Raw genomic sequence first — 22686 nt, 5'->3', positions numbered from 1 at the left:
TATTAAAAAAATACAATAACGTATGTAACAATGATGTGCTTTAATGTAGATTATTGTAGCTGGTACGTGGAAAATCACTCCACAGCCTATAAACAATATTATCACATATAAAAAAGACATGCAGTAATCGAACCTTTTCTACTTTACACTTGTAGTTATCTTACACGTATTTTTAAATAATTAACAAAATTTGCTTGGAATAATTGAGAGAATATGTAAACGCATGCACACAAGAATGTTGTGATATGGTCCCAAATAAATAAATAATAATCCGCTTTATAATTAGAGATTCCGAAAAAAAGACATTTAAGCCATATTTAAAGTTTCACAAAATAAACATAAATTTTTTTGAAATTACAGCCTAAACTTCAAATTTTATTTTATAAAGGTATGAAGAGTTTTTTTTCTTCAAAAATATGATATTTCCACTTAAAATACTTAATTAATATAATAATAATAATTTTATTTAAAATAATTATATTATCTAATCACTAGTTTTAACTTAAAATAAGCTAATCCAAATTATCATGCAATTATATTTTGTTAACTGCCGGTTCCCTCTGGTCGAATAATAATATCGACTTGTCATGATTACAAGTCATGCTTAATATTTAATTTGTATTTTAACTGTTTATACGTTCCGACAAATATTTCATGACATCTTCTTCGGAATATTTTGCAATTAAAATATTTTGGAATAAATCTTAATACGTGTCTTGGGTGGATTAGATATGCGGTGAGTGTGAACAGTAGAAGTTGACGCAGGAAAAAGCATGAACGATAAAGGATGGTGTGTACTCTTTATCACCATTATTATATATAAGAAACTAGAGATTTTGCAACATGATCCGAATTGTCCGATTTATCTATTAATATATATGCACGATTTGTTACTTGCACGAAGAAAAAAGTTTGAAATGACTAATAGTTCCTTTAGTGCAAAATATAAATACTGCATGTAACTTAAATACTCCATAGTTTTACTGCAACAAACATTCTTTTACCAAACCTTCATCACATTGATTTTACAGTTAGTAGTAATAATAACAGTCATAGTGATGTTCTTTTACTTAATCTCAAGTGCTTAACAACTAATTAAAAGTGAATTAGGAAAAGACATGGTCAAAGTAATCATGACACTAATTTAAGTGATTAGTTTAACCATCTTCTTCTTGAGCCCCATTACTTTGCTCTTATCAAAGTTACAAACAAATGCAAGTTAATTACTTCAAAATTATATACTCCCTCTGTCTTGAAATATACTCCCTCCGTCCCCTTTTACATGTCCATTTTCAAAAAAAATTTGTCCCTATTTACATGTCCATTTATATTTTCAAAACTAATTTAATGATAGTTTTTCAAATATATCTCCATAATTCAATTTCAAGGCTTGACTTCTTTAAAACTTGGTTGAATTCATGTTTTCAAGGCATAAAGTAAGGGTATTCCACTATTTTCAAGATATTAACTAGAGATATTTAATGAAAAAGTTTATACAATTAATTGTTAATGGACATGTAAAAGGGGACGGAGGGAGTAAATCGTTTGACTTTTTTTCACTCATTTCTAAGTCCTTTGACCGCATGCCAAAAATTACTATTACTTTTGATTTTTTTTAAATAAAGATATATGATTGATATTATTATTCAAAAAAAGAAATTTTCAAAAATAATAATTTTAAGTATGCAGTTAAAAGACTTAAAAATATGTGAAAAAAATCAAACGACCTATATTTCAAAACGGAGGGAGTAGTACAAACATTGAAGATGACTCAAAAGTGAAATTTGATCACTATTTTTTAGATTTTTATAATTAAAGCTAAAATTCTAGAACGAGTATTTAAATACATAAACACAAAAAAATTATACAACAATCAGTTTTAAAAAATATTAGATAATTAAAAATTAAACTAATTTAATAAATTATAAAATAATACTCTAATAACCATTTTTTTACATGGTAATGCTTGTACCTTTCAAAAGGGTGAGAGGTAAAGGGTTATTACAGCCGACACATACGTTCGTCATGGCCTCATGGGGCCCACTGCCAGCATCATGAACCAAGTACCATTACCAGTAGTACTGTAACATTTTCAATTTTGTTCTCTTTTGAGAATCCAATAATACAGTAACTAAATAATTAATTTAATATATGTCAAATTAGATAAAATTTGGGATGGGCGAGAATTTTATTTTCCGCTTGATTGAAATTAACTAGACATGAAATTTGAGAATGGCGAAACCCTAGGGCAGGCGCAATTTAGCAAAGAGAATTGTTTTGTCTCGAGTATTCTTAAAAGCATTGCATAGATGCCCCTTGTATTTTTTAATCTTTTTACTGATTCCTCTGAACTCAACACTCTGCTTTCTTCCAACTCTACTTACTTTTTACTCCCATGCCTCTCCCATTCTCTCTCTCTCCCTCTCTCTGTCTCTTTCTCATTCCCTCTCTCCCATTCTCTCTCTCTCTCTCTCTCCCTCCCTCTCTCATTCCCTCTCTTCCATTCTCTCTCTGTCTCTCTCCCAATTTCTCTCTCCTGGGCTACTTACATGTATAGGACTGCATGTCTACACATCTGTAAATATCTGCCAAGAGGCAGAAAACCAAATACCCCAAATCTTTTACACGCTGGATGCTTCTGTCTTTTTCAACCCTTCTCTCAAAAGCAAAAGATAGCTAGTGTGGAGAAAATAACAGTTCTTATCTTTTTATATCTCCATTACACACACATATGTTTTTATAGTCTTGCATTATTACTTGGTTGGTGCCATTTTGTTTCTTGTTACACATTTTTTAACAAAAAATAAAACTTCCCCACTAGATGATGAGATAATGATATACATGTACTCAAGGCCTTAACAACATAAGCTCTGTGAGAGAGAGATAAAGAGGGAAAGAGAAGGACTATCTTTTAAACCCATCATTGTTTCCAGTTGGGTTTTTTAGTGAAACCAACAAGGTATCATTCAATTCTTATCTTAATCATGATTTTCTAGGAAATAAAGTTTTGATCTTGATACTTGTTTGGTCCATATGGAGCTGTTAGGAACCTGGGTTTGTGGGGAAAAGATAAGCCCTTGTATCTTTATCTATATTTTCTCACTTGTGTGTCATAAATGATTCCATTACAGCTTGCTAAAATAGTACCTGGTTTTATCCAGCTTGTTTTCTTGGCATGATTGCTTTTGTTGTATTGTGTGTTCTTCTTATTAGGCAAGTTTTTATGAGTCTTTACTGATTGGAAAAGTAAAGAGGAGGAAATTATAGAGAAAATAGCAAAGGGATCAAACTGAAGGTACCACTATAGATGTGTGTTTTTGTATGTACTTGTAAAGAAGTGTAATTGGACTGAAGATTCTTTCTGGGTTCTTGTAGTTGAGCTTTCTTGTTCATCTTAGCCTTATATCTTATCTTTTTTTTTGAGTTCAGAAGGTTTTCTTAGAGCCAGTCTTGTTTAAGAATTGAGGGTTCTAGCATATTCAGTTTTTTGGTTGAATGAGTACAGTTTGTCTCGAAAGGTTCGGTTTTGATGAGTTCTCTTGATCTGTTTGGAGTTCCCCTTAAGCTTTCCAGGATCTTTTTGAAGATATGTAAGTGGATTTTGTTAAAAATGTCTTTGAATTCTAAGGTCGGTTCAAATAGCAAGTTGCCTGCTAATTTTAAGCTGAAAAAGGCAAATGAACTCCAGAATGGATTAGGTTATGGCTATCTACGGAGGGCTCTACTTTCCTCTGTATTTCTTGTTGTTCTAGTTGGGCTAGTTTGGTTCTTGTTCTGCACGGAAAAGGGGGAATTGCAGACGAAGCTGGAGACACCAGTTTTTTGTGATAGCAATTCTGGGGTCTTGCATGAACATTTTAATGTTAGCAAAGAAGAATTTGATGTCTTGACCTCTTCTTTCTATGAATTGGATCAGGTATGTTGCTCCTGCCTCTCAAGATGTTGCACAGTAAAGATTATCTTCTAAACATACGTTGGATTACGAAGCACATATTCAATGATTTAATAATAATTCAACTTCAATACATGGATCCTAATTTTGTGTGACTAAAGCATGTATATTGTCTGTTCCAGTGGTTATTTGGCTCGTACTTTATGTTTAATTTAATTGGTGATGGAGTGTCATTAATGAAAAACTAAAGCTGCCTTTTATGATAATAGTTGTAGTTTGCTTTACTTGCACCTAGGAATTTTGATCATGACTTCTAACCATTGTATTGCAGATGGCATGCTTAAAATGTACCAAACAGTCCAATACGATTCACCATCCTAGTAGTGGTATCAATTGTGACTTTGTTATGGCAACGTTAGATCACCAAAGATTTAAGAAAGAAGAGTTGGAAATGACGAATGTAGGATTGCAAGAACAATGCCCTGTCCCAGCTGAGAACACTGACTCATTATTGAAGGAGGGCAAGTCTGTATCAGAGATTTTGCATTCCATATTTTCATCTATCAAGTCAAAGTTTTGGAACGATCAAGAGGTTTGCACAACAAAACTAATATTGCTTTCCTTCTGTCATGTATTTCTGTAATTTGTTATAGTATTCTAGACGGTCAGTAAAATTAACAATTTCATGTTATATGAACTTCAAGAACAGTTAGGTATGTGATCATAAATAACTTCATTGTCAACAATGTTGAATCATTTTCAAGGACTTACCTATTGTTGACAAAGGAAATGTTTCCCCTCTTTTTGCTTTTGCCTGTTCCTTTCAGCACCTTAAAGTTAGGATTTTTGTGGGATGTGAATTAAATGCTTTAAATTCAGACCTCTACTTCGATTAGTGGCATTTAATTCAGACCTCTTACTTGGGATTAGTCAATACAGATTTCATCTTCCAACCTTAAATGAATATAGTAGGATTTGAAAGTTAAATGGCCTCAGTTTATAATTTTAAGAGTGCATTATTGTGGAAAGAGAATGATTAGGCATGAAATGAATTAGCTGAAATACAAGTTATAGTATGTATAGCATATCCTTTTTTTTTTCTTTACTTTCTTTTTGTTTTTTAATTTAGAATCTGGGTTCCCAATGGATCACATATATTTGAACTTGACAGATTAAAAAGACCTGACGATGATTTTCTCATGTCAATACAGATTTCATCTTCCAACCTATTCTTTAGTAGTAGAGTTAGTATGTTATATTAACTCATGTCATCGTTTTGACTTCTATCAGTATATGCATTTGAGGGAACCAGAGAATTTAGTGACAGAGCATTGCAAGGGTATTTCTTTTTGTTTGACGAATATACTCCTGTGCGCTCTTGTTGGATCAGCAATCTGCTGTCCGATTTTTGGTTTTATTTTTAAATTCTGGAGGAGACGGAAGGTGATGCCTCTTCATCAACATTCATTGCATCAAAACCAGCAACTCCAAGTGGTCCAGCAAAAGCAACAACAACAATCTCCAATTTCTGGAAAGTGGAGGATGAAGCTACTACTGGCTTTTGTCATTGCAGGGGTCACTGGGTCCATTTGGTTATTCTGGCACCTAAATGAAGATATTGTTTTGAGAAGACAAGAAACATTGTCAAATATGTGTGACGAGCGAGCACGTATGCTACAGGATCAATTTAATGTGAGTATGAACCATGTTCATGCATTGGCTATTCTAATCTCCACATTTCATCATGGAAAACAACCTTCTGCTATTGACCAGGTACTGTTCTCATCATTATAAAGTGATTTAAATCGTAAATATCATAAAAAATTAAATCTTGTACTATAACATTTTACTTTAATTATATTGACCTAAATAATTTATCCAGAAAACATTTGGAGAATATACTGAGAGAACTGCTTTTGAAAGGCCTCTTACTAGTGGTGTTGCTTATGCTTTGAGAGTTCCACACTCTCAAAGAGAGCAATTTGAAACTCAACATGGGTGGAAGATTAAAAAAATGGAAACTGAGGATCAAACATTAGTTCAAGACTGCATTCCAGAGAATTTAGATCCTGCACCAGTTCAAGATGAATATGCACCAGTTATATTTTCTCAAGAAACAGTCTCGCATATTGTTTCTATTGATATGATGTCTGGCAAGGTATGCTTCACATGTCTTATTTTCCCACATCAAACATATATCACCATGTAATGCTACAAATAGTGATCTAATTTTACATTAATGTTCATGATTATAATAATAGAGTTTTAGATTCGTGAGATAATGACCACTTTTATTATGCCACCGTTACCACACGGTTAGATGTCCAGCGTTAGGCAGTGACAGATACAAAGAAGGGACTGTGTGTGTGTTTTGGGGGGGGGGGGGGGGGGACTTGGGCTGTATTGAAATTTTCTGCAATATCATACAGTTTGTATAGAGTAGGTTTGAAAATATAACATGGATACTAAATGAATAGTGCTCTTTTTTGAGTATTACTCCCTCTGTCCCTTTGGATTGTTAACACTTCTTTACATTGCTTGACACACATTTTAAGACTTACATAAAATTGTTCTGTAACTTGTTTTGAAATTTTCTTTTTCTGAATAAAAGTTTGAACATTCAATGTATTCAGAAGAAAAAAGAAATTATATTGATAAATGAAGCTATACTATACAGGAGCCTCAAAATGTGTGCCAAACCCTCACTTAAAAATGTTAACAATCCAAATGGACGGAGGGAGTATAAAATACCTCTTGTCATTGACCCAGTTCAATAAACAAATGACCTATATAAAAAAAAGTGTAACTCATTATGCTAGTGCTCAACTATGTGTACCCTGTGTATTATAATTTAACAACCATCTAAAGAGAACATATCATTCTATTTATAAGAATTAACTTTAAGAACTCAAAGATGATCTTAAAAAGGCAATAGAAGTACACATGTTGGTATAGTGAACAAAAAGCAGAAAGTAAAATTGAAATCCTAAACCAAAAAGAAAATTTAAAAAAATCCTTGTGCAGGTCTATATTCATGTTAAACGGATTCCTTTTTCATTGTTATACAGGAAGATCGGGAGAACATTTTACGGGCTAGGGCATCTGGAAAGGGTGTCTTGACATCTCCTTTTAAGCTATTAAAATCCAATCACCTGGGTGTTGTACTTACTTTTGCTGTCTACAACACTCATCTACCTCCTCATGCTACTGCTGAGCAATTTATTAATGCTACTGTTGGGTAAGGTTATATCTTCGCCTTATATAAGTTTATTGGCGATTTTACTCATCCAGGACATAAACGTGATACTAGTAGATTTTCTTTAGTTTTTTTATTCCGATGCTGGAATTTCCATCTGTAATAGGTATTTAGGTGCATCCTATGATGTCCCGTCACTAGTGGAAAAGCTTCTGCATCAACTTGCTAGCAAACAAACCATTGTTGTGAATGTTTATGACACAACAAATAAAGCAGAGCCAATAAATATGTACGGTACCAATGTTACCGACACAGGACTGCTGCACATTAGCACACTTGACTTCGGGGATCCAACTAGAAAACATGAAATGCATTGCAGGTTAGGTTTTGCCGTTTTACTTGCATATCGCTATACGCTTCGCCATAGGAGAATACTCATCTTCTTTTTTTCTTCACTGGTAAATACAATTTTTTTTGGTTTTACTTTCAGGTTTAAGCAGAGGGCCCCGCCACCTTGGACAGCAATAACAGCATCTGTTGGTGTTCTTGTAATAACTTTGCTTCTGGGTCATATATTCCGTGCAGCCATAACCCGCATTGCTGAAGCTGAGCTAGGCTACCAAAATATGAGAGTACTTATGCATCGTGCTGAAGCTGCAGATAAAGCAAAATCTCAGGTGCATTCATCATCAACTCCTGGTTAAGGAAAATAATAAACTATGCACTGGCACTGTATTTTAGGTGTAACTGTGATAGCTTTACGTCATTATAGATTTTAGGGCACTTGTTAGTTATTTAATGCACCCTTTTCTTTGGTATTAAAATTCACTTTTTACTAGATCTTTAACTAAAATGTGTGCTCTGTGTCTTGTAGTTTCTGGCAACAGTTTCACATGAAATCAGGACTCCAATGAATGGTGTTTTAGGTGAATGAAATTTGATAACATACTTTAATTAACCATATTAGTGAATCTGGAATCTGGATAGTAGTTGACATACTTGATTTTCTGATCTGACATCAGGCATGCTTCAGATGCTTATGGACACAAATCTTGATGCCAACCAACTAGATTATGCACAGACTGCCCATGCTAGTGGAAGAGATCTTATATCACTTATTAATGAGGTTTTAGATCAGGCTAAAATTGAATCTGGCAGACTTGAGCTTGAGGCTGTTCCTTTTGATCTTCGGGCTGTTCTTGATAATGTTTTATCACTTTTCTCGACCAAATCTCATGAGAAAGGAATTGAGGTAAGGATTGTGTTACCTATCCACTTAATGAACCGATTTGTCATACATCCTTTTTTTTAATCTACCATCTTGAAATAATTCAAAGATGGTATATAAGAACTGTTTGCTGTGGAACATCCTAAAGCAGATTCATTCTAAACCATTCATGAGTCGTATCATCAGAAATTTTGGATGAACCAATATCATATTATACAGTTGTAATAATACCATCTATTTTCAAATTATTACATTGTATATGAATGATAGAAATAGTATTATTTGTAATTATATTACTTGGCGTTTGTTAAATGAAATACGAAACTCATATATTTTGATCAGGGTTTTATTTTTTAGTATACTATAAATTTCATCAAATTAACTAAATGAAATTTGAATGTACAGGTGATAATATTTTACTATACTCAATAATTATATATGCAAGTAATAACTTCTGGGGCCACCCTCAACTATAATTGCCTCATCCTCAACTAGTAATATTAATCTAGGTTGTTCTAATAATTGATTAGCGGCTTACACACAGCTTGCTGTCAAATGATTTACAACAAATAGTTCATATATAAATAAACTAGGAACAATATCTGTTATACCAATTCTTACATTCCCTTTTTTTTTTTTGGAAAGTTGGCCGTTTATGTTTCTAATCAAGTTCCTGAAATCGTCATCGGAGACCCTGGACGGTTGCGGCAAATAATCACAAATCTTGTTGGAAACTCAATTAAGGTTTGTTGATTACTTGATCTTATTGATTGTAAGGTTTCAATCTTTTGGCAAATGCATGTGCTAGAAATTTGTTGATATGCAGGTTTGTGGATTAAAACATATATAGCACTGTATAACTTGCAGGTGAAAGACAGTAAAATTCGGGACCTTTTTAATGTTGAACAATCAATTATCGAGTAGTTTTTAAAATTTTTAAATTAGTGTTCTTGTTGAAGCTCAACGGATATTTTTGTGTAATTTATCAGGCATAAGAAATAAGCCCAATATAAGCTATTAAGCAATAGACATGTTAATAGTTTAATATGATTCAACTTAATCTGAATCTTATTCTGAGTGTATTTTGTTATGTTGGATCGGAGAAGCTACATATATCATCTGAAGTAGACTAAGACCAGGTGACTAGTCCAGTAACTAACAGTGCATGGAGCCATGAACCAGGACTAATGATAATATGTTTAGCCAAAGGGCACTTTCTTAATTTCTTTCGTCTTTTTCTGATGTTATCCTAGTTGGTTAGTTGTCATGACGGTCGCTTATATCATACGTCATTTGATGTTATCCTAGTTGGTTAGTTGTCATGACGGTCACTTATATCATACGTCATTTCTCGGAGCGGGTTATGTTGTGAATTACTTTTAGGAGCTGTTCAACCCTTTCAGGGTTTGTCATTGACTCAATACGTGGCATGCAAGCGTAGACGAGATCCATGATCAATAAATCAATATCATAAACATATTTTTCTTATAAATTTTCATGTGTTTGCATTGCAGTTTACACAAGACAGAGGACACATTTTTGTATCAGTGCATCTAGCAGATGAAGTTGGGTACCCACTCGAGGAGCAGGATGAAGTGCTGAGACCAAACATTACTCTGGTTGAAAATTGTATAAACAATTCTCGTAACACATTAAGTGGGTTTCCTGTGGTTAATCGATGGAAAAGTTGGAAGGGTTTTGGAAATTTGAATGTGGGTGAATTGTCAAAGGAAACAGAAATGGTCAAAGTATTGGTTACTGTTGAAGATACAGGGGTTGGTATACCACAAGAAGCACAAGGTCATATATTCATGCCCTTTATGCAGGCTGACAGTTCTACATCACGAACATATGGTGGAACCGGGATAGGATTGAGTATAAGCAAGAGGCTGGTGGACCTGATGGGTGGAGAAATTGGCTTTGATAGTGAGCCTGGAACAGGCAGCACCTTTTCATTCAGTGTAGCTTTCAAAAAAGGAGAACAAAATTCTCCTGATTTGAAGTCTCCACAGTACCGTCCAACTGTTTCAGAATTTCAAGGATTGAGAGCATTGGTGATTGATGGGAAAAGCATTCGAGCTGAAGTCACAAGATATCATCTTCAGAGATTGGGAATTTCAGTAGAAAAAGCTTCGACTCTGGATTCTGCGTATGCTTCTCTCACTTGCAACTCCAAGACAAGGTATATATCTTTTACTTGACAGAATCGGTCGAATAATTAACAATGACTTCAGTGTGCAATATTATTGGCCTATTATGATCTTGTTAGGTGGTTTATCTTATTTGTATAAAAAAGAATAGAGAAAGATAAAAAAAGTTGCTCATGATTGACGTATATCGGAATTTTTTTAATGAATTCCAAACATAATTTGCATAGATATTCTATTGAAGAAAGTTGAACAATATGACAATCTGCTCTATGAAAAAGATCTTGTGAATCTGAACATTCCATCACATCTTGTTCCAGATTCATATCATATGCTGACTACTCTTTTCCACTTAAAAACTTAGGTTGCACTAAAATTTCACCTATCTTTTAAATATGCTTTCCTCCAATATACAAATTCTAGTGTCCATGATTAGAGACTTAGAGTCTTAAATATATTATAAAAAATTGTGCGACTAGAGTCTTTCATATTTAGTAACCTAAATTATTACTGTGCCATTTCTGCAGCATATCGGGACAGTTGGCCATGATTCTTGTTGACCAGGATGTATTAGATGAGATGACTGATACTTCTTACAACAAAATTCTTAAAGAACTGAGACCAAATAGAAGTTCAAGCATCCTAGAAATTGGTCCAAAAATACTTCTGATGGCACCCTCTAGTTCTGAAAAGTGTAACAAACTCAAGTCGGCTGGGTTGGTTGATGCCGTTCTAACAAAGCCACTTCGGCTAAGTGTGTTAATTCTTTCATTCCAAGAAACCCTTAGTTTTGACAAGAAGAGGCCCCCTTCAAGAAGTAAACCATCAACTCTTGGAAATCTACTCAGAGACAAGCGTATCTTGGTGGTAGATGATAACATGGTTAACAGACGAGTTGCTGAAGGTGCCTTGAAGAAGTATGGAGCAGTTGTCACCTGTGTTGATAGTGGGAGATCTTCATTAAAGATGCTTAATCCCCCCCACAACTTTGATGCTTGCTTTATGGATCTCCAAATGCCAGAAATGGATGGGTAATTTGCTTTCATCCCATCTTAATAGCTTCTGATATTAGTTACATTATTATTATTATTATTATTATTATTATTATTATTATTTTGAGATTTTGATTTACAAGAAGCTTTTTATAGCCTATAACATAATCATACTTACATAGCTTATGGATGCTTATGTGCCTAATCATTTTAATCATTTGCGTAAGCTGCAATCTAACTTGAAACTTGTAGTATCCGTTGGCTTTTGAGCACAATAGCTTTTTTATCAACTTATGAACCTTGAGTTCGGTTTGGTTGAAGGGAACGATTTGGGTGGGAGTTGCATGAGAATCACTTTGTTTTGTTTATAGATATTTATATCATGTTTAACATTCGTACAAATTTAAACTAGAGCTCTTACAAATTCTTACTGAATTCTATTTTTTTACTTCAACTCATTTTCTTCACATACCTCGTCTTGGAAAGTGCTCTCTTCTTTTCACTCTTTCACCCTCATGTTTATTCAGAATTTTTCTTTCCACTTCTTTCCCATCCTATTCTCTCCAACAATTCGGAGCATTAGCTCCTTCATATTCTAACATGTAATATACAGAATTATGTCTCTGATCTTTGATGGTGGCCTGTGTTAATGATGCTAGAACGATACTGTTAAAGAACCAAAGGTTTACTAACGTTTTTAAAGAAACATTCAGAACAAGATTATAGCTTTATAGATGAGAAAGATTCTGGAGGGCTTTATGCTTTTGATATCTCATTTGGAGTCTTTCTTGGTACTTCTGATGATGCTTTTTGACATTTTGCTTCTGAAATTGTAGCTTTTTTAACATTTGGTATCTCCTGTACAGGTTTGAAGCTACACGGCAGATCCGCTGTTTGGAGAGCGAAGTAAATAAAAAAATTAATTCTGGTGAAGCATCGATTGAGATGTACGGTAATGTGGCTCACTGGCATACACCAATATTAGCAATGACAGCTGATGTAATTCAAGCAACAAATGAGGAGTGCACAAAATGCGGGATGGATGGTTATGTGTCAAAGCCATTCGAAGAAGAAGAACTATATTCAGCTGCAGCGCGCTTCTTTGATTCAGGTTAATGGAGCTGAACCCAGCACTGACTTGGCTAGACGGCAAGACTGTATTATAAAATGTAGCTTGCTAATGGACTTGACATATTATCAGAATTCATGCCTGGGGCAGTCTGGTTATCTGATTACTGCAACTGACGACAGTCACTGCTACACAATGGATGATTGACAAATCAAACAAGTTCATCTTTCTGACAAGGTATTTTTAAGATCATTTCTTACCTTTGTCTGCACAACTAGTACTTCATTCATACTACTACTGCAGCTCTCTAAGAATTCCAATGACTTCATTTTGCTCTCAGGCCCTTCTTTTGTTTAATGACTATTATATATTACAGTTCATCCTCAAGCACGTCAAAATTATTAGTTAAAAAAAATTCAAGCCACTAACTAATTTGTGCACTGCTGGGTTATTTGCAGTAAACTGGCAATTCGTTTGTGTCATTTACTTCTCGTGTCGTGTGTCGTGTACTTTTGTGTAGTAAATGCTAAAATCCAATTAGGGTTCGTGTACTTTCGTGTCGTGTTATCGTGTGACACTATGTAAAATTGAATATATATGTGTGTGTGTGTGTGTGATATATTTTACAAATATACATTAAATATAAATATTTACATCCTGTCTACATATAATATCATCAAAATATATACAAACAGAAATACATATAACATATTATAAAATTTTATTATTTAAATATAAATTTATTCATGTCATGTACGTGTCTTGTACTTTCGTGCCTTTTACTCAATATGAAAACACACTCTAGATTTTTGTATCGTGTATTTAATTGCCGGGTCTAATTTGCCGGAGTGCCTCTTGTAATTTTCGTGACATTCTAACCACGTGATTTGATTTTGACCCGTAATTTGATTTTTGTTTTCAGGTGTGCTGGGATTACAATTTGTGAATAGTTAGTACTTTGTTGTCACCTCAATTCCCCAGGTACTTGGCTGCAGATCCCATTCAACACCAAGTGACCTTCATCTTTTTCGATGATGATGAACTAGTAGCATAGAAGGCAGCTTGTATAGAAACTCAGCTTTAGTTGGTGTTATACCAAATATCCGTTGTCGTTATATATCTGATCATTCTTACAAAGACACTTTCAGCAATAAGTTTTCATCCTATATGAATACTGCCTATTGAATCTGTTGAGATGATGAATACAGTTTTGCTCCGTTCTTCGGTGCGAGAAGCATGAAGCCCTGCTATAAACAGTTTTGTTGTGTACTCTAGCTGCCCCAGGTTGATTGATCGCATTCTTGGAACAGGGTGATATATATTTAGTATAGATTGAAGCTCCATGTAAATGTATATCATAGCGGCCCTTGGAACTTCCCTTTATTCTTACTAGATTTTTGTAGTTGGTGCTTTGTAGTTAGTTTGTACTCCGTAGTACTAGTGGTGCGTTGTAATTTCTTGCCTACATACTTGTAATAATATATGAATAAGAATTAGAGTTGTTTATTTGAAGTGTATACGCAACGATGTTTGTACCATTAGGTTCGATGCAGGTAATGGTAATTATGTGTTCTGCTGTTAAAAGAATTGTGAAGACGATTAGTATCCCTTTTTCTGGTTCCATGCCAGAGTTTACGGTTGTTGGATCTTGCAATGGCTTACTATGTTTATGTGATTCCTTGTATAAGGATGCTGTCTATATTTATAATCCTTTCACTAATTACTATGCAATATGAAGATCAAACAGTGCTGTGTGGATTCGACTATCATCCGAGACTAAGCAGTACAAGGTTGTTAAGATAGTTGACTAGTGGATTAGAAATGTTACAGCTCATCGCTTTCGTAGGATCAGGACTCCACTTGGATCAAAATTAGAAGATTTAGTATTTGGGACAGGAAGCAACAAATGGAGATATGTTGGCCGAGTACCTTATAATGTTCAAAGGAGGCCACAGGGAGCTCTTTATACTTGTGGAAGGCTGCACTGGCTGACTCGAGGTGTGTACAACACTGTTTGTAGATTTAATAACCATTTCGTTTGATCTTGCAGATGAAAGTTTCATCAGGTTCCGAGACCTGATTTTAGCAGTTGTGCTGATGGCCATAAATATCTGTTAGCGAGTCTGAAAGGATGTCTTTCTGCAGTAGTTTACAAACGTGGACATGGAGACTTGGATACGATATAAAGACATTACTTCAAGGGAATGCCAAGAATTTTTCAGACAGTCGTGCATTTTGGAAGCCTGAACCAGATTAATCTCCCAGGTAATATGTAGAATGAAATGTATTTTTAAATGAATTGCAATTTCTTCTGAACTTCCTTTTTGTTAAAGATGAATATAGAGCTGTCGATCAGAAGTTATGTGGTGCTGAGATAGCTTGCAACTTAGCAGCTGAAGCAGTCAACTAAAATCTATTGAGATTGAATACTTTTATGGCGTGAAGTTATCTCTTTTATAATATAAGCAATTTGATATGCATCCAAACCATTACTTAATTTGATAATTATCAAGACTTCTTCAAATCTCCGTCATTTTGATGTTAACAGCTTTTTTGTTTTTCTTTGAAAACTGAATTTATCAGGTTGAACCAAGCCTCATTCTTTTACATTGTTATGCTTCTACATTGATTAATGGATTCTTTTATGAAAAAGCCAAGCAAGAAAAGAAACGGGATTGATCGCTTGCCTACTGAAATTGCACTTGATATTTTTTCAAGACTTTCTATTACATCTCTAATGCAGTGTAGGTTTGTATGCAGATCTTGGCAAAACTTGTTACATGACAGAAATCTTGTTAGTCTGCATCTTTCTCAGGTCGAGGAACGCGATCCTTTGCTCATCTTTCACAGTGATTTTCCTATTCGAAATCAGCTTTGTTTTGCAGAGTTTTCTGGTGCAGATGATGATGCTCAAGGAATTGTCAAGAAGATTAGTATCCCTTTTTCTGCTTCGATGCCAGAGTTTACGGTTGTTGGATCTTGCAATGGCTTACTATGTTTATGTGATTCCTTGTATAACGATGCTATCTATATTTATAATCCTTTCACTAATTACTACAAGGAACTGCCTAAAAACAGGCAATATGAAGATGAAATAGTGCTGTGTGGATTCGGGTATCATCCTGAGACCAAGCAGTACAAGGTTGTTAAGATAGTTTACTACTGGATTGGAAATATTGAAGATCATCGTATTCGTAGGATCAGGACACCACTCAGATCAAAATCAGAAGTTTTAGTACTTGGTTCAGGGAGCAGCAGATGGAGAAATATTGGAGAAGTACCTTATTATGTTGAAAGGAGGCCACAGGGAGCTCTTTTTACCAATGGAAGGCTTCATTGGCTTACGCGAGGTGTGAAAAACAATGGTCGCGGTTTAATAATCATTTCTTTTGATCTTTTGGATGAAAGGTTTCATGAGGTTCCGAGACCTGATTTTAGTAATGCTGCTGATGGCCGCAACTATCTGTTAGCTACTCTACAAGGATGTCTTTCTGCAGTAGTCTATAAATATGGACATGGAGACTTGGAGATATGGGTCATGAAAGAATATAATGTGAAAGAGACTTGGATCAAGGAGTTCAAGATTGGAGCTAACAAACCAGAGTCACCCTCTACCAGGTTGCAGCAACCAAAATTATGCATTTTAGGGAATTGATTCGAGTTTTATGCATTTTAGGGAATGATGAGATCTTGATAGAGTATAAGGTTGGAAGGTTGGCTTCGTACAATCTGATGAGTGGACGATATAAGGACATAACTCTCAAGGGAATGCCAGGTAAATTTCAGACAGTCTTGCATTTCGGAAGCCTGAACCAGATTGATCTCCCAGTTAATATGTAGAATGTAATTTATAGATAGCTTTTAAATGAATTCCAATTTCTTTTGAACTCCTGATCATATGCTCTCCTTAGCCGATTGACCGGAATCAATACAATTTTGCTCAAAAAGTACTATCAATTCAGAGAGAGTGTTATGAACGGAAGAAGTTCAGAGCGAATCAAAAACTAACTTAAATTTATGAATACATTACATATTACAAATAACCGGGAAATCGATCAGGTTCAGGCTTCCTACATGCACAACAGTCTGAAAAATGCTCGGCATTCCCTTGAATGTTATGTCTTTATATGTTCCACTTAGCACATCACACAAAGCCAACCTTCCAACACTGTACTCCATCAAGATCTCACCATTTTCTAAAATGCATAGAATTCGAACCAGTGCCCTGTGTAAACTGTTTCTCCACATCCGAAATGGTTGTAGCAGCTTCGTAGAGGGTGAGTCTGGTATATTAGCTCCAATTCTGAACTCTTTGATCCAAGACTCTTTCACATTATACTCTCTCATAACCCATATCTCCAGCTCTTTCGATCTGCATATGTATACTATTGCAGAAAGGCATCCTTTTAGGTCAGCTAAGTGATACCTGTGGCCATCAGCAATTCTACTAAAATCAGGTCGTGGAATCTCATGGAACGTTTCATCTGCTAGATCAAATGAAATAATGACAAAGCCGCGAACATTTTTAAACCACCCTTGAGTTTGCCAATGAAGCCTTCCGCAAGTAAAAAGAGCTCCCTGTGGCCTCCTTTGAATAAAGTAAGGTGCTTCACCAATATTTCTCCACGCGTTGCCTCCTAAACTGAGTACAAAAACTTCAGATTTTGAATTACGCGACATCCTGATCCTACTATGAGCACGGGGATATCCAAAATTGACGATCCAGTAGTAGACTATCTTAACAACCTTGTACTGGTTAGTTTCAGGATGATATCCGAATCCACAGACAACAGTTTCTTCATCATATTGCCTTGTTTTTGGCAGCTCCTTGTAATCCCTAGTGAAAGGATTGTAAATATAAACAGCATCCTTGTACAAGGAATCGAATAGGCACAATAATCCATTACAAGAACTGACAACAGTAAACTCTGGCATAGAAGCAGAAAAAGGAGTACTAATCTTCTTCACAATTCCTTGAGCATCATCATCAGTACCAGAAAACTCCGCAAAACAAAGCTGGTTTCGAATAGGAAAATCACTGTGAAAGATGAGCAAAGGATCGCGTTTCACAGCCTGAGACAGATGCAAGCTGGCAAGATTTCGATCAAATGAAAAGTTTTTCCAGTATCTGCAGACAAACCTGGACTGCATTAAAGATGTTACTGAAAGCCTGGAAAATATATCAAGCGTGATTTCATCAGGCAAACTATCAATCCCTCTTCTATGCTCGTCTTCTTCGCAATCTGTTTTCTTAGTTGGTTTCTCCATGCTAAAATCCATTACTCAAGATAGAACTATTTTTCAATGTAAAACAAGACTTGGTATGAACTGATGAATCAATTCTGGCAAGATAAACAGAAGTCTTAGAAAACAACAAAGCTGTTACCGTCAAAATGACGGAGAGTACAAGAACTCTTGATAATCATCTAATCTAAAATAATGGTCTGGATGTATTTTATTAGGCTTATCATGTGAGACAGAAAACAAATATTCTAATAAAATAAATCCAGACCAATATTTTAGATTTTAAATTGGATAATTATCAAGAGTTCTTGTAGTCTCCGCCATTTTGATGTTAACAGCTTTGTTGCTTTTCAAGACTTCTGTTTATCTTGCCAAACTTGATTCATCTGTTCATAACAAGCCTTCTTGTTTTACATCGGACAGATAATTCTATCTTGAATGATGGATTTTAACATGGAAAAGCCAACTAAGAAAAGAGATTGCAAAGAAGATGAGCATAGAAGTGGGATTGATAGTTTGCCTGATGAAATCGCGCTTGATATATTTTCCAGGCTTTCGGTAACATCTTTAATGCAGTCCAGGTTTGTCTGCAGATACTGGAAAAACTTTTCATTTGATCAGAATCTCGTCAGCTTGCATCTGTCTCAGGCTGGGAAACGCGATCCCTTGCTCATCTTTCACAGTGATTTTCCTATTCGAAACCAGCTTTGTTTTGCAGAGCTTTTTGGTACTGATGCTGCTGCTGAAGGAATTGTGAAGAAGATTAGTACCCCGTTTTCTGCTTCTATGCCAGAGTTTACTGTTGTCGGTTCTTGTAACGGATTACTCTGTTTATTCGATTCCTTGTACAAAGATGCTGTTTATATTTACAATCCTTTCACTAGGGATTACAAGGAGCTGCCAAAAACAAGGCAATATGATGAAGAAACTGTTGTCTGTGGATTCGGATATCATCCTGAAACTAACCAGTACAAGGTTATTAAGATAGTCTACTACTGGATCGTGAATTTTGGATATCCCCGTGCTCGTAGTAGGATCAGGACGTCGCATAATTCAAAATCCGAAGTTTTTGTACTCAGTTTAGGAGGCAACGCGTGGAGAAATATTGGTGAAGCACCTTACTTTATCCAAAGGAGGTCACAGGGAGCTCTTTTTACTTGCGGAAGGCTTCATTGGCAGACTCGAGGGGGGTCCAAAAATGTCCGCGGCTTAGTCATTATATCATTTGATCTTGCAGATGAAAAGTTTCATGAGGTTCCTCGACCTGATTTTAGTTGTGTTGCTGATGGCCACACGTATCACCTAGCTAATCTAAAGGGATGCCTTTCTGCAATAGTATACAAATACGGATCGAAAGAGCTGGAGATATGGGTTATGAAAGAGTATAATGTACAAGAGTCTTGGATCAAAGAGTTCAAAATTGGAGCTAATTTGCCAGATTCACCCTCTACGAATTTGCTGCAACCAGTACGGATTTGGAGAAGCAGTGTACACAGGGCACTAGTTCGAATTCTGTGCATTTTAGAAAACGGCAAGATCTTGATGGAGTACAGTGCTGGAAAGTTGGCTTTGTATGATGTGCTAAGTGGAAGATACAAAGACATAACATTCAAGGGAATGCCGAGTGTTTTTCAGACTGTTGTTCATGTAGGAAGCCTGAACCAGATCGACGTCCCGATTATTGGTAATATGTAATGTATTCAAAGATTTAAGTTGGTTTTGATTCGCTCTGAACTTTTTCCGTCGTGTTCTCAGAAATTCTTTCTGAATTGATCTAAGATAACAACAAGAACTAATGAGCCAGCAATTGATTAAAAAAATTTAGCAAGACTTCTTGTGCTCCCCGTCACCTGTGATATTCGGAACTTTGTTGTTTTCCCAGACTTGTTCTTTATCTGCGAAACCAGAGTTCTTATCATTCCAAGCATTGTTGCTTTAGAGTTCTACATTGAGTAATGGAGCTCAACCTGGAGAAACCAATCAAGAAAAGACGATGCAAGCCAGAAGACGATACTCGAAGAAACGGGCTTGATAGATTACCTAATGACATCGCCCTCGACATACTCTTAAGGCTTCCTGTCATATCTCTACTGCAGTCCAGCTTTGTATGCAGATCTTGGCACAACTTACGGCTCGATCAGAATCTTGCCACCTTGCATCTATCTCAGGCCGTGAATCGCGATCCTTTGCTTATCTTTCACAGTGATTACCCTCTTCGAAACGAGCTTTGTTTTGCAGAGTTTCCTGCTAGTGATGATGATGAAAAAACTGTGAGAAAAATCAGCACCCCTTTTTCTGCTTCCATGCCAGAGTTTACTATGGAAGGATCTTGTAACGGATTACTCTGTTTATCCGATACCTTGTACAGGGAGGCCGTGTATATTTACAATCCTTTAACCAGAGACTACAAAGAGCTGCCGAAAACAAGGCAGTATGAGGACCAGACCGTCGTCTGTGGATTCGGGTATCATCCGGGGACTAAAGAGTACAAGGTCGTCAAGATAGTCCACCACAGGATTACGAATTTTGGGTCTCAGTATGTCGAAAGGACGAAGAGGCTAGCTAAACTAAGATCAGAAGTTTTAGTTTTCACTTTAGGAGGCAATGCCTGGAAAAATGCTGGACGAGCACCTTTCTCACATGTCGATTGGAGGTCTCGGCAAGCTCTGTGTACTAATGGAAGGCTTCACTGGCTGTCTTTCGGTGAATACAATGGCGAATACAATAACGTACGCGGATTGATCATCGTTTCTTTTGATCTCGCTGATGAGAACTTCTACGAGGTCCCGAGACCTGATTTCAGCGTGATTGATGGCCGCAACTATCATTTAGCTGTTCTCAGAGGGTGTCTCTCGGCAGCAGTTTTCGAACACGGTTTACGCAGAGACTTGGAGATTTGGGTAATGAAAGAGTACAATGTGAAAGAGTCCTGGACCAAAGAGTTCAAGTTTAAAGGCTATGTCCCAGACTCACCCTGGGATAACTCGTTGCTGCCGGTTCGGATTCGGGGAAGCGAACCTCGGAGGCTAACACTTAAAGTTCTATGCGTTTTGGAGAATGGTGGGATTTTGATTGAGTATCATTTTGGAAGATTAGCTGTGTATGATCCAGAGGCTGGAAGATTTAGAATCATGAAATTTAAGGGGATGCCAAGTTTGTTTCGAACAGTTGTACATACAGAAAGCTTGAATCGTATTGTTCTCCCAATTCAGTTGTAAGATGTTATCTATGAGCTCGTCCATATAGGTTGTTTAACATTTTTACACACGTCTGACATATATGTACTGTAGTATACGTTCAGCGGAAAAATGTTAAACAGAATTCCAGCACTTTATAATGCTTATGCTTATGTGTTTTAGTTCATAAGATTTTGCCATACATCAATATACTAGTATCTGACCTTCAATATCGAAAAATCGAAACACATAAAACAGAGTCGTCACAGAGAATAGCAAATCACAAATTATTTCGAAAGAAAGAATGAAAAAATTATTTCACTACTATTCTATACTAGCTCAATGACAATACAGGAAATCTATCAGTATATATAAAAATTTCAACCCGATTAACGAGAATGAAATTTCTAACCCGATTAACGAGAATCAGAACAGGATCGAGGACTGTTAAACGTTTACGGCCTTGCATAAGAACATTAATGACGAGGACGCCGCGGCCTCGCCACCACCTTTTCCTGCACTGCCACCGACCATCAGCCTCTCGTAATAATCCACGCAAAACAACGACAAAGCTAGTTCGACTTCATGGCGAGTCCAAACGCGTCTCCTCCCGAGTCGACTCAGCACTGGCCTTAAACACACCATGTAGAGCTTCCTGTAGCCACCGAGAGCCAGCACAATGGGCCGTATTGTAAGAGGCGGAGGGTACACGTGGCGGAAGCAGAGGTGTTCCCATAGCGAGTCGTTTCGAGTGACGGAGCACCAGAGACGGCAGACGGAGGCGGCGACGCCGAGTGAGCGGCCGTCGAGGCGTTTGAGTATCTCGATGAGGACGTCAATGTGGTCGTTGATGCAGAACTTGGCTCTCTTCTCTTTGTCTAACTCCCTCATTATCATACTCAACATGTCTCTGTATGGAAAAACTGTATCAATGTGTGTATGTGTGTGTAATGTGGAGAGTGTAGAGCTAGCACGTTATTTATAGAGACAGGGTTTTGTAGGGAGAGAGGTTTTGACTTGGAGGAGAGAGTAAATTATAGTGTGGGAGAGAGAGCTGGGAGAGATTTGAGAGAGAGAGAAAGAGAGAGATTTGAGAGGGAGAGAGATGGGAGAGATTTAAGAGAGAGAGAGATGGGAGAGATTTAAGAGAGAGAGAGAAATATAGGAGAGATTTAAGAGAGAGGGAGAGAGAAATATAGGAGAGATACCAGAGGGAGAGAGATGGGAGAGAGATGAGAGAGAGAGAGATGGGAGAGATATGAGAGGGAGAGAGAGTATCTAGTGGGGGAGGGAAGGAGCCAAGGAAAAGAGTCCAAGAGCAAAAGAACTGGAACCAATGTTTTGCATGGTGAGGGGCAAGTATTTAATTTTTGGGGCGAAGAGAAAACTTGTTTCTTGTAGGTATAGTTGTTGTGTTCACTCTGTGCACCAGTTGAATACTCTCCCAACATATTTTCATGTCCGTTGAGTAAAGTAAATATTTATGCAGTTTGTCAAAGTGGACGTTGAAGCAAAATACTTACAGTCTCTATATTTTATTTACTTGTAGGTCTGGTAGGCCTGCATGGAAGCGTTTAGATTCTGCAACACTAGTTGACGTGTGTTTATGAGTTAACTAAAACGCGATAGGTAATTTATGATTAGAAGTTAAGTTGATTGTGGAACATGAGTTTAGTGTCTTAAACACGGCGGCACCTTTTTGTGTAAAAATAGACAGTGCTTTGTTATATTAGCCAAAGAAA

At 36.3% G+C, this 22686-nt stretch overlaps 6 protein-coding genes across 10 annotated transcripts; 4 read left to right on the top strand and 2 right to left on the bottom strand.

Moving 5' to 3' along the window:
* The first annotated feature begins 2437 nt into the window (after window positions 1-2437).
* LOC108222745 (histidine kinase 2) lies at window positions 2438-14041 on the top strand. Of its 5 annotated transcripts, XM_064093286.1 has the most exons (17): window positions 2438-2959; window positions 3214-3295; window positions 3430-3916; window positions 4224-4484; window positions 5183-5665; window positions 5775-6050; window positions 6961-7130; window positions 7255-7467; window positions 7579-7765; window positions 7963-8014; window positions 8111-8340; window positions 8962-9060; window positions 9831-10498; window positions 10991-11494; window positions 12322-12566; window positions 12657-12761; window positions 13447-14041. In XM_064093286.1, exons 3-16 carry the CDS (start codon window positions 3530-3532, stop codon window positions 12698-12700), a joined length of 3819 nt encoding a protein of 1272 aa, XP_063949356.1. In that variant the 5' UTR covers window positions 2438-2959; window positions 3214-3295; window positions 3430-3529; the 3' UTR covers window positions 12701-12761; window positions 13447-14041. The 5 variants fall into 5 exon arrangements, with proteins under 5 accessions (XP_063949356.1, XP_063949357.1, XP_063949355.1 ...); XM_064093287.1 differs by lacking the exon at window positions 3214-3295; XM_064093285.1 differs by having other exon boundaries at window positions 3214-3916.
* A 1091-nt stretch (window positions 14042-15132) lies between these two features.
* On the bottom strand, window positions 15133-17804 carry LOC108222749 (F-box protein At3g07870). Its single transcript, XM_064093289.1, has one exon. The coding sequence runs from the start codon at window positions 17802-17804 to the stop codon at window positions 16551-16553; it is 1254 nt and encodes a 417-aa protein (XP_063949359.1). The 3' UTR covers window positions 15133-16550.
* On the top strand, window positions 15157-16179 carry LOC108221872 (F-box protein At3g07870-like). The gene has a single exon (XM_017395726.1). The coding sequence runs from the start codon at window positions 15157-15159 to the stop codon at window positions 16177-16179; it is 1023 nt and encodes a 340-aa protein (XP_017251215.1).
* Window positions 17805-18206: 402 nt separating the features above from the next.
* LOC108222748 (F-box protein At3g07870) lies at window positions 18207-19463 on the top strand. Its single transcript, XM_017396643.2, has one exon. The coding sequence runs from the start codon at window positions 18207-18209 to the stop codon at window positions 19461-19463; it is 1257 nt and encodes a 418-aa protein (XP_017252132.1).
* Window positions 19464-19723: 260 nt separating this feature from the next.
* Window positions 19724-21134, top strand: LOC108222746 (F-box protein At3g07870). Its single transcript, XM_017396642.2, has one exon. The coding sequence runs from the start codon at window positions 19724-19726 to the stop codon at window positions 20984-20986; it is 1263 nt and encodes a 420-aa protein (XP_017252131.1). The 3' UTR covers window positions 20987-21134.
* A 73-nt stretch (window positions 21135-21207) lies between these two features.
* On the bottom strand, window positions 21208-22406 carry LOC108222750 (F-box protein SNE). The gene has a single exon (XM_017396645.2). It carries the CDS (start codon window positions 21848-21850, stop codon window positions 21392-21394), a length of 459 nt encoding a protein of 152 aa, XP_017252134.1. The 5' UTR covers window positions 21851-22406; the 3' UTR covers window positions 21208-21391.
* Window positions 22407-22686: the final 280 nt, after the last annotated feature.

The sequence above is a fragment of the Daucus carota genome, chromosome 5 (genome assembly GCF_001625215.2).
Source record: "Daucus carota subsp. sativus chromosome 5, DH1 v3.0, whole genome shotgun sequence".
Lineage (NCBI taxonomy): Eukaryota > Viridiplantae > Streptophyta > Magnoliopsida > Apiales > Apiaceae > Daucus > Daucus carota.
The sequence above is the reverse complement of the archived record's forward strand: the minus strand, read 5'-3'. Positions and strand labels throughout refer to the sequence as shown.

Bases quoted from the DNA above. Each gene is read 5' to 3' on its own strand.
- LOC108222745 (XM_064093287.1), top strand. From the start codon at position 3,530: ATGAGTTCTCTTGATCTGTTTGGAGTTCCCCTTAAGCTTTCCAGGATC. The intron at 3,917-4,223 runs GTATGTTGCTCC...ATTGTATTGCAG, and splicing joins CTTTCTATGAATTGGATCAG to ATGGCATGCTTAAAATGTAC. The intron at 10,499-10,990 runs GTATATATCTTT...CCATTTCTGCAG, and splicing joins ACTTGCAACTCCAAGACAAG to CATATCGGGACAGTTGGCCA.
- LOC108221872 (XM_017395726.1), top strand. From the start codon at position 15,157: ATGGATTCTTTTATGAAAAAGCCAAGCAAGAAAAGAAACGGGATTGAT.
- LOC108222749 (XM_064093289.1), bottom strand. From the start codon at position 17,804: ATGGATTTTAGCATGGAGAAACCAACTAAGAAAACAGATTGCGAAGAA.
- LOC108222748 (XM_017396643.2), top strand. From the start codon at position 18,207: ATGATGGATTTTAACATGGAAAAGCCAACTAAGAAAAGAGATTGCAAA.
- LOC108222746 (XM_017396642.2), top strand. From the start codon at position 19,724: ATGGAGCTCAACCTGGAGAAACCAATCAAGAAAAGACGATGCAAGCCA.
- LOC108222750 (XM_017396645.2), bottom strand. From the start codon at position 21,850: ATGTTGAGTATGATAATGAGGGAGTTAGACAAAGAGAAGAGAGCCAAG.